We start from the raw sequence: 22914 nt of genomic DNA on the forward strand, positions 1-22914 counted from the left end.
TTTCCTCCAGAACAGATGAAGCCTGCAGACATTAAGTAAAGAAAGAAGAGCTGAAACCCTGAGGGAGGAGAAAGAGGAGATGCTTAAAAGCTGAAATTGTGTTGTAAAGCTATGGTGGTGATGGGCTATGATATATCAGAGTACCTACTGTAATTTCACGAAAGCATGGGGAGTGGAGCGTTCAAACTGTACTTGTGAGGAAAAGCACCTGGGCTGAAATACGCAAATGATGAAGCAGCTGTAATTTGATGACAAGTTTGAACAGGGAGAGATGGAAGTGATGAGGACTCTTGCTCCAAATTGGAAGGAGAAGACCTTTGTTCCTAGAGATGCTCCCAGAGATAGTCCTAGAGATGAAGATGATGAGGAACTGTTTGCTCCCAGGGAAGGAGGAGGGCCTCTATTCTTAGAGATGAAGATGCTCCCAGAGATGGGTGAAGAGAACCTTTGTTTCTGAACAGCTCAACCTTAAAATGGTACCCCAGTAGCTCAAGATTGGACCCTCAAAAGCAGTTGTGAGGAAAGCTGCAAGTTGGGGGAAGGAACTCTCACATGCAAGCAGAGAACCCACCTGGGTGGCTGTCTCGTGATACTGAAGCCATGAGAGAACTTCTTGTGGAGATGTCTCCATAGCATGAGCAAGAGAGACTCCTCTCCCTAAGTGAACTGAACAAGGTTATTATGGAAGTGGTAAATGGACTGGACATCTCAAGGGTTGTCTTTTTACATTGTCAGAAGGGAGAATGGAGAAAGGTGGGGGGAGGAGAAGAGTTCTGAAGGTGTGGTCTGATTTTTTTTTTTTCCTTTCTTTTAGGTCTGTTAATAAATTTCTTTATATTCTTTCAAGTTTTGTGGCCTGCTTTGCTTTCTCCTAATTCTTATCTCACAGAAGGTAAATAAGTAAGTAATGAGTATTTTGGACCAAACCACTACACTTTAATTGGTGTTTCTGCCCGGTTACAAACTGAACCTGCTACAGAAGGTGATGTTAAAAATACACATTAGATTATTTAAAGAGAAAAAGATTTGTGATAGTAGGAGTCTAGGCTCTGAACAGAGGTATTAGCAAGGACTTTGTCATCTGAACTTCTACTGGATATGCTTTACTAGGAACATTTTACTCATCAGTTACGTTCTGCAAGTAGGAGAGTCATGTTTATCCAGAATGATCAATTTATTAAATGGGGATTTTACATCATCCCTTTCATTATAAAGAGTAGAACATAACCTAAGGAGCCAAAAAAAATGTTACCGATGAATAAGGCATTTATTATTAGATTAGGTGTAGTAAATAAAATTCTAATGTGAAAAACTGTGCCTTTTATGGTTTTGGTTTCTTTCTTTGAAAGCATAGAAATGGTTTCTTTCCTTAACTGAACAAGCTTCTAAATATAATGAACATAGCTGCACAAAAATGCTCTTAGTGGTTGTATATCAGTTGATAGTTTTCTTAGATTTCAAAAAAAAAATTTCTTGTCCAAGATTATCTGTCTTTAAGCTATGACTACATCAGGTATATTAATAGAAAAACCATTTACTATGTTTTAGGCAAGGGCTCCCAATATTGGTATGGTGTATCTTAAAACATAATTGTCTATAAACTCAATCTATTCACATATATCTGCCAGATGAAAGAGAAATGTTAGCGAACTAAAAATCAAAAGGCAACATGAAAGAGAAATAAATTTACTTTATTGCACCTATTAATGAAAATATAAACCCTGTGAGATAAGTGGGTGGGGACACATTTATTAAATACCAATGAAATAAAAAGAATTTCAGTACAAAATTGTTCTGTGGATGATTTCATTTATCTGCCATTGAAAATTGTCTAGAACAGAAGTTTAATATAGTGAGATGCTTGTGTAATAAGCGTGAGTGAAATGGATTCATAAAATTCAAAAAGAGGAGGAAATCTAAAAAATTATGTCGTTCTGTCATGCTACATTAGCAACATACAGTAAGGAGGGAAAGGGAGAGGCAGAGGGAGAGGGAGAGCGCATATTTGATTAAACTACTTTGTGTAGGGGGGGTAGGATTTTAGCACATTTTTACAGTTTATGTATCACTAAGGAAAGGAAAACCACAACACATGTATATGTTTTTTACCTGAAATGGAAGCTGAACAGACACATTAATGTTTGCAGTGTTTCAGTATATAGGAATCGAAATTTATGGCAGGACTACGAATCATACACTTTTCTGAAAATGTGTATGGATTTTCCACATGCAAATGTAATTAAACTTTTCTTTGTCACAACAAAGGTATTAAAACCTTACTGAAATTGTTTATTTTTCTAAAACTCAAGCTGGTACTTCACATCTTCATCAACAGTAAAGATGAAGTCTTCAGAAATCCCCTTTATTCATCTTTTTGTAAGAAAGGCATGGGGCATGCTGTGGGATTAGACTGTCAAAATAAGCAGTGTTTGTCTTTGTGACTTATTGTGTGTATGTGTGTTTGCAGAGGGCAAAAGACAGTCTTCCACAATGTCAAGATATCAAACAAAGAATCGACCACAAAACAACCACAACCTGTTTTAAATAAGGGTTAAAAGAAAAAAAGCTGCAACTGTTGCCTTTGGGGGTCAGTGTTTCTTATGTCTTTGAACCATGTATGGATCTTCTCACCTGTGCCTCTAGTTTCTGTTACAAAAAAATGCTACAAAAGCAAAGCGGTGGATGAAAACAGGGCTCTGTTACAGATCCCAGAATCGAGTGCGCCCTTCAATTACTGGCATTGCAAGAGCTGTGGAAACAGGAGGACTAGCTTACATTTGAATTCTTACTTTGTCTCTTTGTCCAGAAGGAATTTGCATGACAATATTTAGTTTTACAAAGAAAAGCACGTTGGAGAAAAACAAAATTTTCCCTGCCATACTAAGAAATTCCATTACCTGTTTACTTACACATTTTTTCCTGAACATATTTCTGCTTCAGTAGGAATGAAATGTGCACAACAGAAAAGCATGGATTCCCAGACCTCCGTCTTGGGGATTGACTCATATATTAAATTATGTTTATGCCTGTTCCTATGAAGGAATGAACTTCATCCTTGATATGCATATAGCCAAACTTCCAGACTCTATGAGATTCCTGAACAAGGCTGAGAGACTGGCACATGCTACATACCTGGGAGATCCCAAAAAAGCCAACATTAGAGCAGCTTGTAGGCTGGGGCTGAAACAATTGTCTGAGAATATTGGTTTTCCTCTAGGCTGTAGGTTTCTGGATGACACCTAAGCCTCAGCCTTCCTTGCCAAAGCACTTCCTTCTGGACCAGGGGTGCGCCTCATCCCTCAGACCTTGTACCTGCACAATTTGCAGAGACCAAGTCAACACATCCATGGCCCCAGGGTTTCACTGGAGCTGTTGATGGGCACTGTGTGTAAGAGCAGCCATAATGTGGTGAACCTTTCCTTACACAATGCACTAATCACAGTGTTTTTGTGAAAAACATGTCTATCATTCACTTTGGGTTAATTGCTATGTCACCAGTGGAGTTCAGCTCCAGATCAAGGCACAAAAATGTACATTACTACGTGTACCTATCTACATGCTCCACATGTTCTTGCTCTGATTACAGTCAGGAAACCTCCACAATGCAGTTAAAGTGGTTCAGCTAACCACAAAGTGTCTATTTGGCTCTCTAGGCACCACTGAGAATAGAGACCAGAGTGGAAACTTATACACAAAGGCGTAGCTCACATTTCTAAAGTGTGGCTACCTAAGCAAAGGCACCCCTCTCGGTAGCTGTGCTGTGCCAGGCCATCCATCACTGCAGCATGCTGGCCCAGCTCCAGAGAGACACGCATGCCGTTTTGCTCTTCCCAAACAAATATTCCAAGTTCACGCTTCTTGGAAGACATTTCAATTCCATTAAAGCAAATGGAGCTCTATTTCCTGAACCACACCCGCACATGTCCCATGAGGTCCATCTATCCCAGTCCAGACATTTTAAGACAGGACACAGGCATCAAAATATAGATGCAGCAGAGGATCTGGGCAAACAGAAGAGCAGTCAAAAGTGTGCTCATAGGATGGGTTTCAGAAACTGTTTAGCACTGCCTAATGACTGACATCAGCTAGAAAATCCAAATGCTCTGTCAGGAGTCTTCATACCAGAGAGGAGGTTTTGTGGTTATATCTGAGTGACACAATGCACTGAGAGAAACCCAGGCACGACATTTTGGTTAGGGGTGCATACAATGTATAAGCACATAAAACAGTTGTAAAGTATTTTTTAAGTCAACAAATTAGCGTCTCAGACTGTCATGTTATTACAATTGTGCTGTACCTGCAAACAGGGTGAGAAGTTGCAGTTGCATCTGAAAATTGCAAATACAAATTACATTCGTGCATCTGAAAATGTATTTACATTTGATAAAGTTATGAAAAATACGACGGCAGCACTTGGCAATGTGTCTTTTGAAATAAGCTGGAAGGTCCCATTAATTTGAAGTTGTTAGCATAATGGTTTATGCCATTAGGTATCAAATCTCTTTTTGTAATTACGGAAGAGATCACAACCAACAAATAAAGAAATTGTGTTTAGGTGCTCAGGAAAAACAAATTAGTTTAATCTACAGTCCACAGACATTTGAGAGCCATATGTTACTGTTGCCTTTGTTATTTTTGAAAGCTGCTATGATTTATTACTCTAAACATATAGCAACAAATTGAAAACATGGATTAAAATGTCTCCTACTTGACCTTTTCAGAACTATCCCATGAATATAAATATTTATTTTATGGATTCAACAGCTGCTGATCAAGTTATATATTTTGAAAAGTATTCTTTGAATTATTATTCCGCCATTCAAATTACGTAGTTCCAGGATAAATTTTATGGGCTTTTTATGTTAATAGGCACTTTGCATACCTTTGCATAACCTCCACAAACTCACACTACATGAGTTGTTGTAGAGATATATGCTTGTTTGTAACTGGGTGATCTTTGCTTTATAACAATAGAAATCTTCTCTGACATCAACTCTTCACCTGAAACAAATCTTGACTCCTATTTATTCATTCAGTGAAGAGAAATCAGTCAGTTATTGTGAATAGAAAAGGAATGCACAACAGCAAACCCAAAACAAGCAGTTTCAACTTTTCCTTGGATTTTTATTCCTGTTTACATTTGTAACACTTTCATGTCTTGCCCTTATTTCTCTCAGGAACCGCAATCTCAGTGAAGACTTGAGTTGTCTCCACTTGGCACAAAGCAAAATAAAAGATAGTGCTAAGTTGCAATGATCAAAGACAAATAATAGAAGAAAACATATAGTCCCAATACAGCTACTAAATTCTGGTGTGGGTTACAACATATTCTCCCATCTGTGCCTTATCTGGTTGAGCCATGCAGGGCTAAAATATTACTTAGCTGTTTTTCAGTGTGCATGTCTGCTGTAGGATCAAGCACACAACCAGCAAGCCCTTACAGTCATGAAAGGAATTCCTGATGTTACCAGATTTTTTACTCCTTGCCCTGCAAAGCAGTGAAAAGAGTCTGGTGTCTCTATGCTGGTTAACATCACATTCATCATTAGAAAGCTACTCTAAGTCCCCATTTATTGTAACCATACCACTTTACCAGTGAACAAGAACACCTTCTGGGAGTTAATGTTTCAGCTGCCCTAGAAAAGGGATTTCTATAAAGCCTTTATTTTTTAAATTTGTGTCTAAGTTTTACTTACCCTGTGGCTTCTGTGTCCTCAATGAGTTGTGACCTGCTCAGAATGCAGCACCTCTCTCTGTTGCACCCACAAAATTGGGACCTCCAATATGCAATTTACAGATTTTTAGAAGACGGAGTGTCTTCCAAATGACATTTATCTGAAATGCTTTTCCAAGTGCTTTCAGTCTCAGCCTGAATATTCATCTGCTTTGATAGCCATCTCATCTGCTTTTGCGTGTTCTGTCTCTGGCTTTGTTTGTAAAGATATTGTGCAGTAAGTTAGGGAATGAATTTACAGCTCCTTGCCACTAACTCTCTCTGTAAACACCCCTACAGCACACTAAATTGCCTTGGTTTGAAGCAACTTAATCTCCTCTCAATTCCACATGAAATATCTAATACTTTCTGCGAACTGTGTAACCAATAAAGAGGGCATGCAGGAAACCAAATTAGCTGTAAATTCACAGCTGAACACACTACTTTATGTAGAAAAGCCATCTATTTCAGTTAATTCTTTGCAACTAGGTCGTGGTGATGATACACCAGCATCCCCAAGAAGTTTCATTTGCTCTTCCTGCTTTCACTTTCACTGTCATGACTGTAGAGCTGGTGTCTAGTCAGTGAGAGAATCTTATTATAGTAACATCCAAATGTGACACACAGCAAGGATTAAAGTGTTATCCAACTTGTAAATGCATAAGCAGGCTCCCTGGAAACAGAATTCAGGCTGATATTTTCATTTTCAAATCTGTATTTTTCTCCATCTGAGCAGTCAATGGAGCATCTTCCTTTCTAAGTAAGATCCAATTATAATGAGAGCTTGGATTGACAGGAAACATTATTATAACTGAATGAGCTGTCAAATCCATGATTAATAAGGTTTTTCGTTTAGGTTCAACAATAGCAGCATTAGACTACTGCCGTATTATTATTCAATAACTCATAACATTCATAAGAAGGTTTATTTTCCGTTTCAGAGGGTAGACCAAGATGTTTCACATTCAGCTATTCATATGGGCAGAAGTGGTTTCAATATTTCATGAGATGATTTTATCTCTGTCTTTTCTGAAGATGCAAACTAATGAAAAGCCTTATGCAAAATCTAAGCCTGCTGTCTGAGGATTTGGTTTCTGTTTTTCTTCTAGCTCCCATGTTTTTGCATCCATATTCCTATTGCTGGAACCATGAGAACAGAGAGGGAGTAGTGTAGGAGGTTGATAGCCTGGGTGTTCACACCACAAAATGTTGATGATATGGAATTAAAGTAGGAGGCAAGCCAAGACCTCTCTGGTCTGTGTATTCAGCGATGTGCAAAGAACAGATAAAGAGCAGATATTTTGTGTTAACCTCCATGTATGTATGTGTGTGGCTGGCTCAAACAGAGCAGAATTTTTTTCCATTACACTGCTTTTCATTTTTATATGAGAGACAACGAGGGCAGGACAGTTACGAATTAAGATATCCACAAGGGGGAAAGAACATATTTAGAAAGAAAAGTCCTCACCCTCAAAAAAGCCTTTTGTAACAAAAATGCAGTTCCCTCCATCCTACATAAATTCTACTTTCCCATCCCATTTCACAGGCTGATAGAATGTAGCTGGATATTCTGTTTTTCTGTTTCACTAGCTCTCAATTTCACCTTCCTAGCTTAGCTCCTTAATCCGCTCTTCCACCCAAACGGAGGTGCTGCTCCATCATTGCAAGTAGTATAAATGATGTGTCAGGTTGACTTCAAAAAATTACTTTTTAGTCCAGCATTTATTTGTACATCATCAGTAATGTCCCACTACTTTTTATACAAGTATGATGTATCAATATAAGATATAGATATAGATATAGATATATTAACCTGTATTGTAGTGGTCTCTTTCCTAATTTTCTTCCCTTGCTGACACCATTTGTACTTGCACAAACTAACCTTTAATATGCAGCTCTTAGTTTAATGTTATCATCTGTCAAAGTCCCACAAGCTGGGGAAATTTATGCAGGCATTATAAGAAATGTCTGACTTTCCATCCATAATGCTTTATGTCTTAAAACTAACTGCTGCCTTCTGGAAGCCAACAGGTGAAGACAAGGGTAAAGACACCAGATATACCACAGCAGATGCAGAAGACAAGCACTAAGACCAATGTCTACTATTAGAATAAACTGTGAAGTGGTTAACAAAATACTGATCTCTCAAAGGTGTTAGTGAGCCTCAGGGTTAACACCTTCCTATGGTATAAGTTCTTAAGTTATTCTTCCTTGTTTCTTCCTCTTTCAAATACACACACTTCAGAATCCATCTATCCTAGACAACTGTCACTTGCTTTTTTCACCTCTTTTGTAGATTAACTTCTAGCTAAAAACTTTTAAACAAGGCTAAAGTGTGCTAATGTCCAGTAATCACATTGCTGATACTATTTTTATGTTGTTACTGTTGTTCCTATTGCAGTAGCCAATGCACAAAATGCTGCATACACAGAAAAATCATGCTTGTGTGTACAAATATCCAAGATGGGAAAATGAAGCATCGTGTCCCATTTCACAGACAGAGGAGACAGCTACGTGAACAAGTTGCCACCTAGTAAATGAGCATGGATTTACAGCTCATTTAACACTCCATGGCAACTGTCTGTGTGGTTATTGCTCCAGAGTAAATGTGAGCTAGCTCTGACCCTTATTGAAAGTGAGGCAATGTATCTTGCATTTACCTGAGCTTTAAGCATCCATATAAAGTAACTAATGAGCTGTAAATCCACACTCCCTCTTCACACCTTGCAGTTTCTTCATGTATTTGGAAGCAATGATATTTATGTGATTTGCCTGTAGTCACTGAAGTAGCATTTGACAGAAGTGGCAGTGTAAACCAAACCTCCTGAGCTCCTGTGAACCCCACTCCTCATGGCCAGAATTTTCTTGTAGAGCTACTGTTCAATTGCTTGGCACATTTCCCTTCAAATGACGGTAATTCACAAGCAAACTCAACCACTTTTTCCTAATTAATACTCCAGAACATGCATTCACCACTTATGCAAAACAGATGGATGGGTCCCTAAAAGTAGCTTCCAGATACAGTTTCTTCATTCCACACATAAAATATTATTTACTTTTTCAAAGACTCTTAAATTTAAAGTTTAAAAGTGATGCTTTGGGAATAGCTTTATCCTGGTTTATTAACCAGATTTCAATTCTAGGTAATTGAGAATCCAAACTAGAGCGGAGTCTAAGCAGAGTTCGTCACCAATGTTGTCCATCAGGGTGGTCTACGGCATGCCACAAACTAGCAAAGAGCGTTTTTTCCCTTTTTTTTTGTTAGTGACTCTTATTAAGTGACCCTCTACTTAGACTCCATCACACTAGTTCAGGTGGATCACTGGCACAAGCCACTGCCTACAGTCATTGCAAGCCTGGGATCACTGCTCTGGTTTTTCAGTGGCACTACAGGAATAACAACAGGCTTGGATACCCAGTAGCTCTTCAATCCCCTTGTTATTCTGTATTAAAAAGAGATAAAAGAAAAGAAAAACTGAACCACTGCATCAAAATGTACTGCCATGACAATCATTTACTAGTAAAATTCTTTCATGTTCTGAGGCAAAACAAGACCATAATGTTTTAAATACCTTGAAAAACTCATAAATTATACACCTCTATGCATAAAGAAGAAAAATTAATTTTTTGTGGTAGAAACAATAAGTACATTGGTTTTTAGCCCTTAAAAGCTCCCTCATAATGGTTTTTTATGCCATGTCTATGGACTGTCATATTCAAAAAGTAAAGAGGGAAAGCCCAGGGCTTGGATGGTCATCACAAGTTTTAATAGATTTGATGAGTCTCTCCACAGCTCTCTGTTTCTTGATAATCACTCAATTCCTCACTGCAAGGACTCTCTGGAAACCATGAACCATGGCTACAGGTCTTTAAGGATGTGACCTGGCTGTCACACTGACAGCAACTTTCTCATTTCTTTTCGTGGGGCATATATTTCAAAGCATAATCCCAGCCTTCTGGGATGTTTTCACTTGCATAATGCTCAGCTGACAGGACTGCCAAAGCTTGAACTATATGAAAGAATGCATAATGTGAATGGGCAATGTCAGTGCTGTCTCTTACACTGACCACATATAACACTTAAGTGATTTTGGCAAAGCTCCTTATTTTTCTTTTTTTTTCCCATCTTTTTTTAGCAGTGACTATATCAACACTAGCTGATTACACAGTGCCTGGAAAACATCCCTGGACTTTGATTTCAACCTGTGCCAATTAGCTCTTTCCCACACAGTTCCACAGCATGATTTGGGGGTCAGAGCACACCAAGGTCCACTCCCACAAATGAGGAGACTGGAAGGGTTACTAGCAGGGACACCAGCCACCCCATGCCAGGTGGCCTTCAGAGCCCAGAAAAGTTCCTGAAGGTGTTTGGGCAGGGATGGAGTCAGAGAGCCTGGGAGCTGCCCTGAGTTCTGGCAGCTGGTTCTGTGGGATCCTTGGGAGCTGCCTGGCGGGTCACTGCCACTGCTGCAGACGGGCATGGCAGGAGTATGAGGACTGTGCTTCCTGCTGGAAATTCGCTGTGGTAGAGATTATCTCTGGCCATTTTAAACTGGAAAACTCTTTAGTGACTTCCAAACAGATCAAAATACAGTCCATAACAGGTAGTGCTTCAACAGCTACCTATCCACAAACTTAATTTTCCAATTTTCTTGCTGTGAGGAGACGGGCAAATAGTAAAATTCAGCCTGCAGAACAGCTTTGTGGGAAGACAGGCTTCTTGGAATGGCAGTTGAGAAAAAAAGACATTTCTGTGTCCCCACTCCCCAAATTCTATTTTTGGAGAGTTATTCTGCTGCAGTTGTTCCTTGAATTTTAGATTTATTCTACTTTGTTTGTCCTGCTTCATAATTATACATAATTATATGATTTTGTTATGCTACGTGTTTTATCATGTTATGTACTTTTTGTGAGACAGGAAAAAAATGTGCCAGCCAATTCTTGCCTTACTGACATCAATGGCTTTTGGTCACACACTCTGTTCAGGATTTTCCTTCTTATCAAGGGTTCTATATTTTCATGTGGTTCAATTTTTTATTTCTTCTGGGCATCCTCTTTATTTTTATATTTCTTTTCCCTTTGTTCTCCAAGTAATTCATTTATAGCTCTAAATTAAGCAATTTGCTTTTAACAAGTTGGCATTTTCATCAGTCAGCATATCCAAATGTTCACCTGTACCTTCCTTAATTCCACGTGCTATATCAGCATTTCCTGTAGCATTAATGCCTTTCTGCAATGAGACTCAGACCTCAGATTGCCCTGCTGTTTCTGCAGGCAATTATGTACTGCCTGTCCTTCTGGCAGGCACACTGCTATCTTCCCTACTGTATTTCGGTTTTGAGACGAACATCAAACCACAATAAGTGCCTACTGCTGACTTGATGATTCTCTGTGGAAATTTTAAGCTTTTAGTATTGTTTAAAAGAAAAAGAGGATATGGAGAATATCAGGAAAACTCCAGCCATTTATTAGCTGGGACTTTAGGGTTTCCATTTCCTCTAACTCCTTCCTATTGGCTCATGCAGAGCCCATAGGGTACTGAGCAGTCCTGGTCTCCAGCCAGCATTGCTTGGTTTCTTCTGCGGAGAAACCCAGGGTGTGAAGTGGGGTGGCACATGTGTAGACTTCACCCCAGCATGGTATCAGGATGAGGATAGGCTTTCCAGAAAATGGTCACAGGCCCCCAGATCTGAACACAGCCATAAGGATCTCTGCAACAGAGCATCAATACAAAATCCTTCAACTTGGACTGTCCAGACAACAAGAAAATTAAACTCCTTGACTCTTGTCAGCACCTACACCCTGCTCCAGCCTTCCCCTAAGATCGTAGCTGGAGACTGATGCTGTCCTGAGGTTTGGAATACGTGCTGCTGGGAAAGGCAACAAAAGCCTGTGTGTAGCTTTAGATGTCCCTGGAGCTCCCACTCCTTAATGCCTGTGACCTTGGCTTCAGCTCACTGCATGAGAGAAGAGCAAGCAATGGAGACATGTTGGGAAGAAACAAGGAATAGGAAAAGGCAAGCTTGTTGGAAGCAGTACAGGGGACTGGGGAACAATGTCATATAGGTTGGGGGGGTGAAGGGCACAAGAAAAATGTGGCTTGGGGGGACCCAAACACATGAGTCTGGGGGAAATCAGGCATGTGTGTCACAGGATGGGTTTTAGGAGGAAAAGGAACCCATGGCACAGTGCATAAAAGATGCTCAGAGAAGCAAGAAGCTGCAGCACAAGGACTTGGAGGGAATTGGGGCCTGATTCACCAAGTGAGGCTGTGGTGGGGATGGGATTTTGAGACACTTTATGAAACTGGCCACAATGACAGTGTGGGGTGGTCCTCAGTTTGTAGAGCTGTACTTTCAGCCTTCACATGTTATTTATTGGAGACTTACAGAGCTACTGGAAAATGCAGGGAGAAACAATAGATAAAATGTGGGGAAGGAAGGGGAAATAGATGACGAAAAATGAGATTCCAGGGAGTGGGAAACATCCTCTTCAGTAGGGACAGAGAAAAAAGAGAGGAAGAGGAAGCACAGGTGCAGCATCAGCAGCCACAATGCCACACCTGTCAGAGAGAAACCCTCCTCCTTATATTTGCATATGCACATTTCTGCATCTGCTAATGAACCTCTTTTTTCTTCCTCATTTCCAGAGCCAAAAGATTGTTAATTCCTGAAGTCTGTTCTTACCTATTCCTTCCTGGCTGCCTAGTGTGTATTTTCTAATATGCTTTTGTTTAGGAAGGTTAGTTTCTTGCTACACAGCAGAAATATTTGTGTTAAATCTACTCTATAATGGACCCAAAAATGTGAAAAATGCTCTGGAAGCAGAAAAGAAATAGTTATGAAGAAGGAAAGGAGACAATACAGGAAAACTCATTTGCTGAGAAATGCAGCTTATGTCTTATCAACTTAATTCCAGATAAGTCTTCATTTTGCTGTGAAGACAGATGCGATAAATATGTTAATGGCAGATTTCGATAGCTCAGTTTGTAGAACTGCAAAGCCAGATGGAAGTGATAATTTTTCTCTCATTTTAATTTTGAAATAAAAAGCAAGAAAGCAAGAAAGTTCCTGATATCTTAACACTGTAATGACTTCTGAAAGGATAATGGACCTTAGCACAAAATGACGTTAAACTATCACGCCCCGATGCTCCCACTTTATTAAATTCCAGTTTCCCTGGCTGGAATTCTCTCAGCTTTCTTGCCAGAGATGAGCAGATGTGAGATGTGAGATGAGGCTGTGACTACTTTTCCAGTTCCACAGTCATAATGGTATTTAGCATCAATCCAGCTTGTGAGTATTTTGCTGATTCTACTGTTCAGGTTAGATACACGACTAAACAGACCACTGAAAATAGCATTGGATGGAGCTAACCTCTCTTACTACCTATCAGGAATGAAACGCTGCCTTTTTTGTCCCTTAAGCTGTGCCTCTAGTGCCCTTATGGTGTTAGGAGTACGAGGAAAAAATTGTGGCTTTCCATCCATTGATTAAGATCGCATTTAGCAATATTTGGTGTGGACTCTTGGTTTGTTTCAACTGAATGCAATTGAAAATTGAGGGACATAGATTAGCACATTCTTAAATGTGTAGGATATTTACTCCTTGAACTGATAGGCAAAAAGAAAGCTGGAAAACTTTTGCTTCCTGAATCCTCTTGAAGGGGAGGAAACAGAAGGTTTCCTAGCAGGTAAAAAAGGAAATTTTAGAAAACTATTTTTAAGGGAGTTACTAAGTTAAAATTTGGTTTGTTATATTTGCAGTGGTATTTCTAAGGCATGGAAAGAACAGACACATCTGGGTTGTTCCCTTTAAATGAAATTTCATTTCAAGAAGGTGAGGTCCTGACTGAGTACTCCCACAGGAACCTCTCTCCAGGAACAACTAAGCAAGAGGGTGAGATGCTCCATTCTCAAATCAGTAGCATTAACTTCTAGGGTTTTATTAGGTCATTCTCACTTTCTAGATAAGCTCACAAATCAGAAACTGCGTGACCATTTAATTCTATATATCAGTTAGAACCCCTTCTGAAATTCATTCCAATTATTCTAGCAAAGAAAATCTAGATTCTGGTGAATTTTATAATACATTTTGCCATGAGACAAACAGTACAAGTTGTTATGTCATTCCTGTCCTCAGCTGGGGTGCTTGTGGGTAGAGGTATTGGCTATTGAATAAATATCTGCTATCTGCTATTAATATTAGATAGATATCTGCTGTATGAAGTATCAGATTAATGTCATTATTCAATACAAGCTATTTTTTTTCATTTGTTTAGTTCACACTGATCGTCTTGGGGTTTGTCTTTTTAAATTGAATTAGCAAGTAATACAAAATTGCAAACATATGTGGTCTGCATGTTTCTTACCCAAACAAAATGTTCATATGAGAGGGAAAGGGAAAGTCTAGGCTGTACTGTGGAGGGGAAAGGAGCGATCCCCAGGTTCTGGAAGTGAAAGCTGTATCAGCAGGAGTCAAGCCAACTTAATTAGCCCCGTGAAGAGACTGGGCAGAGTGCTTGGTTAATGCAGCTGTACCATGTTTGAGAATTCATCTGCTGTCTCTGGACTTTGCTGAACTGTGCAAACATCCATGTCTCTGCAACATTACACCTTGCACACAAGCAGAGGCAGTTCTCACACTCATCTGAGGTTCCAGTTCATGCTGGATGCCAATCTCATACAATCCAGTGACTCACATGACCAAAAGCACGCAGTGAAGCATGCAGTCCTGCTCCTGGGCCCAGTGTTCCCTTACCAAGGTCAGAGAACAGCAGGAAGAGACAGCTGGAGCCTCTCTGCCATCACAGCCTTGTTGCGAGCTGAGGTGATCAAAGCACAAGTTGTAGCTAAAGGTGACCCACCCTTGCAGATAATCCTCAGGTACTGGCAAAAGCCAGACAGATCTTATGCAGCAGCAGCATTTTATCCTGGGGCTCCAAACCAAGAAGAGTTTCCCAACTGCTGTGCATGGAAGCCATTCACCACCCTCCAGCAAGCAGCCAGAGCTCTCTAAGCACCAGGCAGGGAGCTGCATGCAGGAGGAGCGTGGCAACTCATGCAGCACTAAAGCTTATCCCAGGCTGCCACCTTGTCAGGCTTAAGCTCAGCTCATTAGGATGCTCATCTGTTATTTATGCAAATAAGCCTATGCATAGTCAGAAAATATGCAATTTATGGCTATTTATCAGTTTGGCACAGTTTCCAATTTTCTGAACCCTTAGACACTCCTGATACATGTCAAAGGAAACACAATCTCCCCTAGCACTGTAGAGGGGCCAAGGCACTGCTAGCATCCACGTCTGCTCAGAGGACTCGTGGTGCTCAGGATAGAAAAGATAATGCATTCTGTGTGACTTTAAACACAATATGTTTCACCTCAGGATGTTTAATCTAGTGAATAAGGGATCTCTACTTTTTTCACCTTCCCAGGGGAGGAGATTAACAAATATGCATAACTCCAAGCATTCTGACTGCAGTTTATTACTTATTTATAACAAGCACCTACCCCCCGCCACTCCAAAATTTAAAAGGATCTTCTGGAACAGTGTTTAAATGATCTCCTTTGTCTGAACAGCTGCAGTCTAAGGTAGTTCTCACTCATGAATGTGCAAAGGAACCTCAGCTCATCCCACTTGTGCCTTTACTGCTCTCACCTCACTTTAGGAAAACATTAACTTCTGCATGAACCTGATCTGGCATCCATCTGCTTTTCTTCATACACAGCCATCAGTAACTGCAGGAGGTCTGAGTCCTCCTGACAAGGGTACAGGTTGACCAGAAACACAGCTTTAGGGAATTTTCCCCTAGGTCTGTAGCCCGGGCCAGTACCAGGGTGATTGCTTGCCTGGTAGCTCCATGGACAAGTTTCTCATGTATCCTGCCTTGCACAACAGGATGTCTTGTTTAAGCTGCAACAACGTTCATCATAAAAATTAGAAAAAAAGACATTTCTGTAGTAAGGACCGAAGAAAATGTCACATATTTTGTTGTAGTACCTTTATCTGAGTGAACAACCTCATCTATTCACTTCTCCTATAGTCTGTTGTAACCATCTCCCAGGATCTATATGGAGCTTCGGACCTGCATGTGGTCTTGGAATTGGAGAATGAGAGGAGGAACACCTCCAGCAGGCAAAGAGAGGTACTCACAAATGCTGCCCTTTCAGAGTGACTACAATTCAACTTTAGTCTCATACCAATGCACAAAAAAAGGACTTCCTCTGAATCCCCCAAGATACAATTATATGAGTTATGTTGCATTTAAAGCATAGCACATAGCATAGCAACCACAACACAGAGATCTGGAAGTATTTCTGATATTTTCCCTCTTCACCTGCAGAGAATTTGTATTTGCACGTGAGGACAACTGCAACCTAAGTTAAAAATCTCCTAAACTGTCTCTCTCATTAAAGTCCATCAATCGACCTTCAATTCTTTCAATATGTGCAAGAAGATAGTGGTGGGTTGACCCCAGCCAGAAGCTGAGCACCCATCCAGGTACTTGCTCACTCCATCCTGACATCAGGATGATGATCTCATCAGGAGAGAGAATAGGAAGAGCAAAAGCCAGAAAACTCATGGGTTCAGATAAAGATGGTTTAAAAAATTAAGGAAAGAGGGAAAAAAACCCAAAACAGTGATGCAAAGGTGCCCACTCACCATTTCCCACAAGCAGACTGATATCTGCCCAGTCTCTGAGTTATGGCTGCCTTCCTAGGAAAATCACCCCCTCAGTTTTTATTGCTGAACATGGTATTGTGTCATGGAATATCCCTTTGGTCAGCTGGGGTCAGCTCCCCCATCTGTGCCCCTTCCCAATCTCTCACCCAACCCCAGCCAACTTCTTTGGGGAAGCCTGGGAAATCAAGATGGCCTTGACACTGTGAGTGCCTGGTTGTGAAATAGCCAAAAGACAGATTGGTTATGAACCCTGATTAAGTGAAAAATCAAAAAAATACCTTACTGGCTGGTGTGAAGAAAATCAACTCCACTTTAACCAGACCCAACACAAACATTAACGAACAAATGCATTGTCTTAGGTTAAATATGAAGAAAATCAGCCTAGAAGGGACACTTCTTTCTTAACATCAAGTGCTATTCTAAAAGACATGCCTTTTAAAAAAATTTCATTGCAAACCTATTTCCCACTTGGGTAAGTGCAAAACAATTCAAAATTCAAAAATTTCTATACAACTTGTTTCTCTGTGAACTTAATTCTGCCATTTCCAGCTGAGCAAAATTATCTTTACTTCATGAAAACATATGCTTCCCCTTAATAAAGACTTAAATAGAGGCACTTCAAGTCTTTCCCTTCACTTTTAGAATGGTGCAGTAAAGGATTATCCATGCAAAATTATACAGCCAAGATTTCTGCTGTGAGTCAGCATGGTTCCGTTGTTTTTCATGGATCAATTAACACACACTGGAGATTCTAGCCATTCTTGTCTGTAATGGCTAATTTGCCTATTACAGGGAGGTGAGAGCCATCTGTGTACATACCATAAGGATACAACAGTGAAATGCAGACTTTAAACCCACAGAACATGACCTGTGATTGTAAGACAAAGACAAGACATGATGCCTTACCTTTGGAGCCTGTAGTACATCAGACACATCTTGCTTAAGCACTGCAGAAGTGGGTGGTGCTGCTGTTGTTGGCTTTTTGGGAGGCCTGGGTGGTGGATGAAGGGTTAGGTTTTCATATCTTCGTAACATATAGTATTCCTCTTTGCTGACCTCTTCCACCATTGTCCTAGTCACAGGTGGTACAACTGTCTGGACATCTTTGCTCAGCAAATGGACCAACATGTTTAAGCGATACACTGGAATCTCCCAGCTCTCCATCGGACTGCTGACGCTACTGATCAGCAAGTAAGAGTCTGTGATTTCTTCTTCAAACTGCAGACCAGGTGCGTTAGCCAAGACATCTTTCTCAATGGAAAGGTCCCTCACGGACACTTTGACATTAAAAGGCAAATGGAATTCTTTGCAAATCTCAGAAAGGTGGTACTGTTTCTTGTCATGAATCACTTCCACAAAGCCACCTTCCATGTACATGGGAAGAAGCACTTTTTTATATGAATCACTTAGTATTTGCTCACAAGCTAAAACATCTATGTGTTTCTTTCTTCCCTCATACAGAACTTCGCTAGTCTGGCACTGCTGAACTAGAAATTGATCTCCAACTGAAACAGAAAAAAGTTCTTTATGAAGGGAAACAAAAGGTTTGGTTGCTACCACATGAAGCTGTTCTTTTTCACTTCTTGCTATCTCTAAGTCATAGGCAGTTGGAAACTCCCGAGGTCTTCTCTTGAACTTTCCTTTGTAGCTCATAGGGATTAAAAAATGTCTTTTGGAGGAATCACTTCTCATCTCAGAGGCTAGCACTCTTGCTGCCTGGTACTTTTTATAGATGACAATCTCTTTCCCGAGGCTAGCACTCTTGCTGCCTGGTACTTTTTATAGATGACAATATCTTTCCCTGTAGACAATAAGTTATAAGGTTTTTGGCTTGCTGAAGGCCCTTCCATTATCTCAGCAACCATAGGAAATTCTTTGCTTGTTCTCTCAAATATATCTTCCAAAGAAAGTGGCTGAAGGAAAGAGCCAATATCATAACAGTCTGTTATATCCTTGACCTCAACATCCAGATCTGAGAGGATATGAACTATGTCCTTTCGAACTGAAAAGAAAAAGAAATATATTGGGTTTTGTTTTCACTGACATTGAAATAAAATACACGTCCTGTTGGCAAGATACTAAAGGTACCTTCCCTGAGGTGTACGCATCCATGTGCAAATGTGCACCGTTAATAGGGCCAGCCAAGGTCTAACTGTTGTAATTTGACAGATATGGTTAGCAGATATGCAGGAGACCACACGAAGGGAGAGAATAAGGTGTGCAAGTGAACAAAAAGTTTAAGAAAAGTGTAGTTCACTATTTTCCCCACAGCACCTCCAAGTTTAATCAGTTGTTTATCTTCTCAAACTCTTAGGTGTGAGCCATATTTTTATTCTTTTATTTCATAGGGACTTAGGGCTTCTCTAAAGAAATGAGTGGGAAAACATTTTTAACAAATAAATAGCATTTGAGTCCATTAACAACATGTTGCTGCTATGGGCAGACTGGGAGAAAGAAGGTATTTTGATATTTATAATAATTAAAACATCTGTACTTATTAGGAAATAGTATCACTTAACAAAATGGCAAAGCCTTTATATAACTAAGTCTAAGGTTATTGTTTATGAATTAAGACATTTTACTATAATGTCCCTCTCTGGAACTGTTGCATCTTTTTCTGCATCACCTGGTTTTATTCCCTATCAGAATTGAGCGATTGAGTTTAACAACCTGAGAGGGAACAACAGTTCTTTTACCACAACTGAACTTGCAAAATTTTGAATGCAAAACTTCCAAGAACAAAGCTGACTGTGTAACTAAGGCTTGTTTAAGAATTTGGCTCCAAGTCAGTGACAACACAGATCGCTGACCAAGGCAGTAAAATTTAACAAGCAAATAATATTTAATGACTCTCTTCAATAAGACTTATTCTGCATACACCTGCACAAAGGGATAGTATATTCCGGATTCACACTTCCTTGCAGCAGGACATACCAATATTTTATACTGCAAAGTTGGTATCAGATTTATTTTATATGACACAGTTCTATGACAGTGATTCAGGATCTGCTTGTTTCAACTCTGCTTTTGTCACATGGACGCCTTGAGGTGATAAACATCCAAGCACCACAAGGGAAAGACAACAAAGGAAAATTACTAATGAAAATGAAACTTTCTATGAGCATTTGGGAGAGTACCACACACATAACTTGTTCATTATTAATAATGAGAACTATAGAGGATTCCTGCTCACAGCCTGTAAAAATGTAATCAGTTATCCCAGTTATCAGGAATATTTTTTTTATAGTGGATAGTATTTCTCATCCTTTATCTTGTCTCTATTTATAGTTCTCCTAAAAATGGTGAAAATCTATTTTTCATGGTCCACAAAAAAGTAGTTAAACATGTACCATGAAGCCTACTTTTCAAGTTTGTATTAAATAGTTATTTAGGACATATGTAATGCTCCTTAAATGTTGAGAACACCATGAAACTTAAAATAAAAACAATAAATTCAATCCTCACTGGAATAACTGATTGGAAGGCAAGTGAATACAAAATATTTCTGAATCTTCTGAATGTTTTTAGGGAGATCAAATTCCTATTGATTCTGCACATATATCTAAGTGGATATAGCAATACATCTGAGTCAATCCAGCTTCAGGACATGAGCTGCATTCCTGAATCTAGATAGAGTTATAGCAGACAAAGTGAAGTTATCTTGTGAAGTTGTATTTTCCAAACTCACACATTAAATCAAATAGCAAGCACAGCTGAATGTCTTATGATAAGCATATATATATTGTGTTAACAGTCTCTGCCCACTTTTATTTCTGTCTCTTTTATCCATTTGTTTACATCATTCAACAGAGAAATGCTCAATTGTGAAAAGATTTCCCGCTTAATATCCTCATGAATGGCATATTTCTGTTAGGATTAAATTTCTATGGAGCTCATTGGTTTGCTTCTAGTAAATGCAATAAGCAGCAAAACCTTCCCAAAAGCTAAGCTACTATCCTGCAATCAGAACCCAGCTGTTTCAATGTTTGGATGGAACAACTAGAACAACTAGTGCCATAAATATTTTGGGGTTCATTAAATAAAAACTCAGAGCACAAACTTTTAAAGATACTGGTTTTCTAATCTTTCTGCTTCGTCAACCTACTGGTTTCAGAAACCATCCATGAGTTTTTTGTGTTTATGTTCAGTTGATATTTGTTTCTGCAATAGAATAAAATAATATGATTTTTCTTTCTGTGACACACTCATTCTGAAAAATAAATAAGTAAGTGTATTGCAACATGTATGTCCTTATTCTTTTTCTACCTCCTAGCCACAGCCATAATTGATCAAGTGGCTTCTCCATGGCCAAAGTCTAAGACACAAAGAAAGAGAATCTGGAAACTGAACAGAATTCCTAAGCTCAACCTTTTCACTAAGCAATAAATTTTCAGTGAGGATTTAATTGTAGTGATCAACAAAATGGCAACAGAAAGAAATGCAAGCTAATAATCTGAATTAAAGGATGATAAAGAAATACAAAGCAAATATTATTTTTATCTGTTTTCCTCTTGAAACTAACATTAGTGGAAAATGTGGATAAGGAATTTTTGACAAACTGACTCTTTCATGGCTGTTTTAAGCAAATGCTGTGTATTTAAGGGTGCTTTTTTACTTTGCTACACCAAGTTTAACAGAACATTGATTTTAATTCTTACTTACATTTCATTACTGCCTGAACTTCATAGACAGGCATGAGAATCAAACGGCCATCAAAATTCTTGGGAAATGGACTAGAGGAGTCCCACATATGTAAAGTATTGGAAAGTTTAACAATCCGGTTCCTGCACTTAGGGATTTTCCATTCTGCAATCTCTTTTAGGGTGTATATCTGGTCATCTTCACACTCGTAGAATTCTCCTTCGTGCGAAAGGGGCAAAGTAAAGGAATGAGTCTGGTTATTTCTGACCACCACACAGTTCACAGCCATCGTTCCATTGACCTCTTCTACTGAGTTGAAGGTGATCTGCTCACCATGTTTGATAGTGAAGTTTGCCAATTTTATATCCTCGGCGCTGTAGAAACAAGGATGGCCAAACCTTGTTGGCCCTATAGAGACTTTTCTTGCAATTTCTTCAATGCTGACGTATGGAGTCTTATCTGCCACAACCTTATAAAGACCTAAGAAAAGAAAACTTACATTATGAAAGCGGAAATATACAAAGCAAGTCATGCCAAATTTTAGACTGTGAATGTTATAAAAATGGGGAGTAAAGCACATCAAATAATTCACAGATGGTAGTTTGATTGCTAGAAATAAGACTCTACAGAGATAATACCAGCTGCAAGTACAATGTATGGGCAGCTGCAATTAACCCTTTCTACTGTGTATCTAATTTCTGACATCCAGCATTCTTAGTCCAGAATAAAATATTTCTTTGCCACAGACAAAAGAAAAATCATCCTAAATTCCTATCTGTCTTCTCAGCTGTCTTGGGGTGACTTCATGATGTGTATCCCCTATCGCTGCCCTATGCCCAGAAACTAATTTTTTTGCCTTTCTATGCCTTTAAACTGAGCTAGAGGGGGGAGGAAAAACTGAGCAAAACTTTTTCAAAGCAGTTTGCAGCTTGTTCAAGGTCACACAGAGATAGAGAGGTTTTTTTCAGCTGTGGCAGGAGAGCGAGAGGGAAGGGAAGCACCCGGCTTTTCTTTCCAGTCGGCTTTCGGCAGTTTTTTTTCTCAGCTCCTTTTCCTTTGGAGATTTGAACTTTTGTTTTCCTGGGACTTCATTTTTTTTCCATTTTTCTCTGCTGGACTGTTTCAACATCAGAATACATTGGGAGGACTTTCCACCAAAGCCTTGGCCCTGGAGGTGGGCCCACCACCCCGTCCCAGCTCCAAGGAGGGAGAGAGAGATCTACAAAAGGACTCTGATTTTTCTCCCAAGTTTCTCTAAGCAGAGCAGGAGGTTTTATTATTTAGCATTATCATCCTTTTCCTATTTGTTTGTTTAATAAATAGTTTTTATCTCTTCCACTTTCCTTCAAAGGAAATTTATTTTTTCCTGAACCTGGTGGGGGAGGGATGGTTGTAGCCTGCCTTCTCTCAGAGGATGTATTTCTAAATTTGGCCAAACTGGAACATCAGCAAACCAACCTTTAAGAGCTAAATGCAGATGAGGTATGAGGAAACACAACATTAATGTGATCAGTTCATGCAGGATAAGTTTCTGTCTCAACATCAACACTATGTAACCTTCCAAACAAAGACTGGGAATTCCTAGACCAGGTATGTTTAAAGATTCATCACAAATGAAAGAATAGTACCTGCAGATAAGAAAGAGCAAATAGATTTTAGCGTATCTGATAGCCCAGTCCACCAGCTGGATTAATTCAAAGTCTGGGTGTTGTAGCACTCCAGCCATCACGAGGCAATTAAAATGCTGAAGTTCTGCAAGGCAGAAGCTGTATCTGAGCTTTCCTAACCCCTAGGGACATTATTACTTCATGTTAATCATGCCCTTTGGATCTGTCTCATTAGGAGTTTGCGTTGCAAGAAAAATGTGTACATTTCTA

The 22914-nt window shown here is 39.5% G+C and overlaps 1 protein-coding gene across 1 annotated transcript in view; it reads right to left on the reverse strand.

Moving 5' to 3' along the window:
• THEMIS (thymocyte selection associated) overlaps positions 1-22914 on the reverse strand; it is an 81996-nt gene that overhangs the window by 38473 nt on the left and 20609 nt on the right. The window contains exons 3-5 of the mRNA XM_017739783.1: positions 21059-21517; positions 18166-18398; positions 17303-18112 (exon numbers count right to left, since the gene is read on the reverse strand). Of these exons, the coding sequence (XP_017595272.1) occupies positions 17303-18112; positions 18166-18398; positions 21059-21517 (1502 nt within the window). The remainder of the gene's footprint in view (positions 1-17302; positions 18113-18165; positions 18399-21058; positions 21518-22914) is intronic.

The sequence above is a fragment of the Corvus brachyrhynchos genome, unplaced genomic scaffold, assembly GCF_000691975.1.
Source record: "Corvus brachyrhynchos isolate BGI_N302 unplaced genomic scaffold, ASM69197v1 scaffold14, whole genome shotgun sequence".
NCBI classification, from domain to species: Eukaryota; Metazoa; Chordata; class Aves; order Passeriformes; family Corvidae; genus Corvus; species Corvus brachyrhynchos.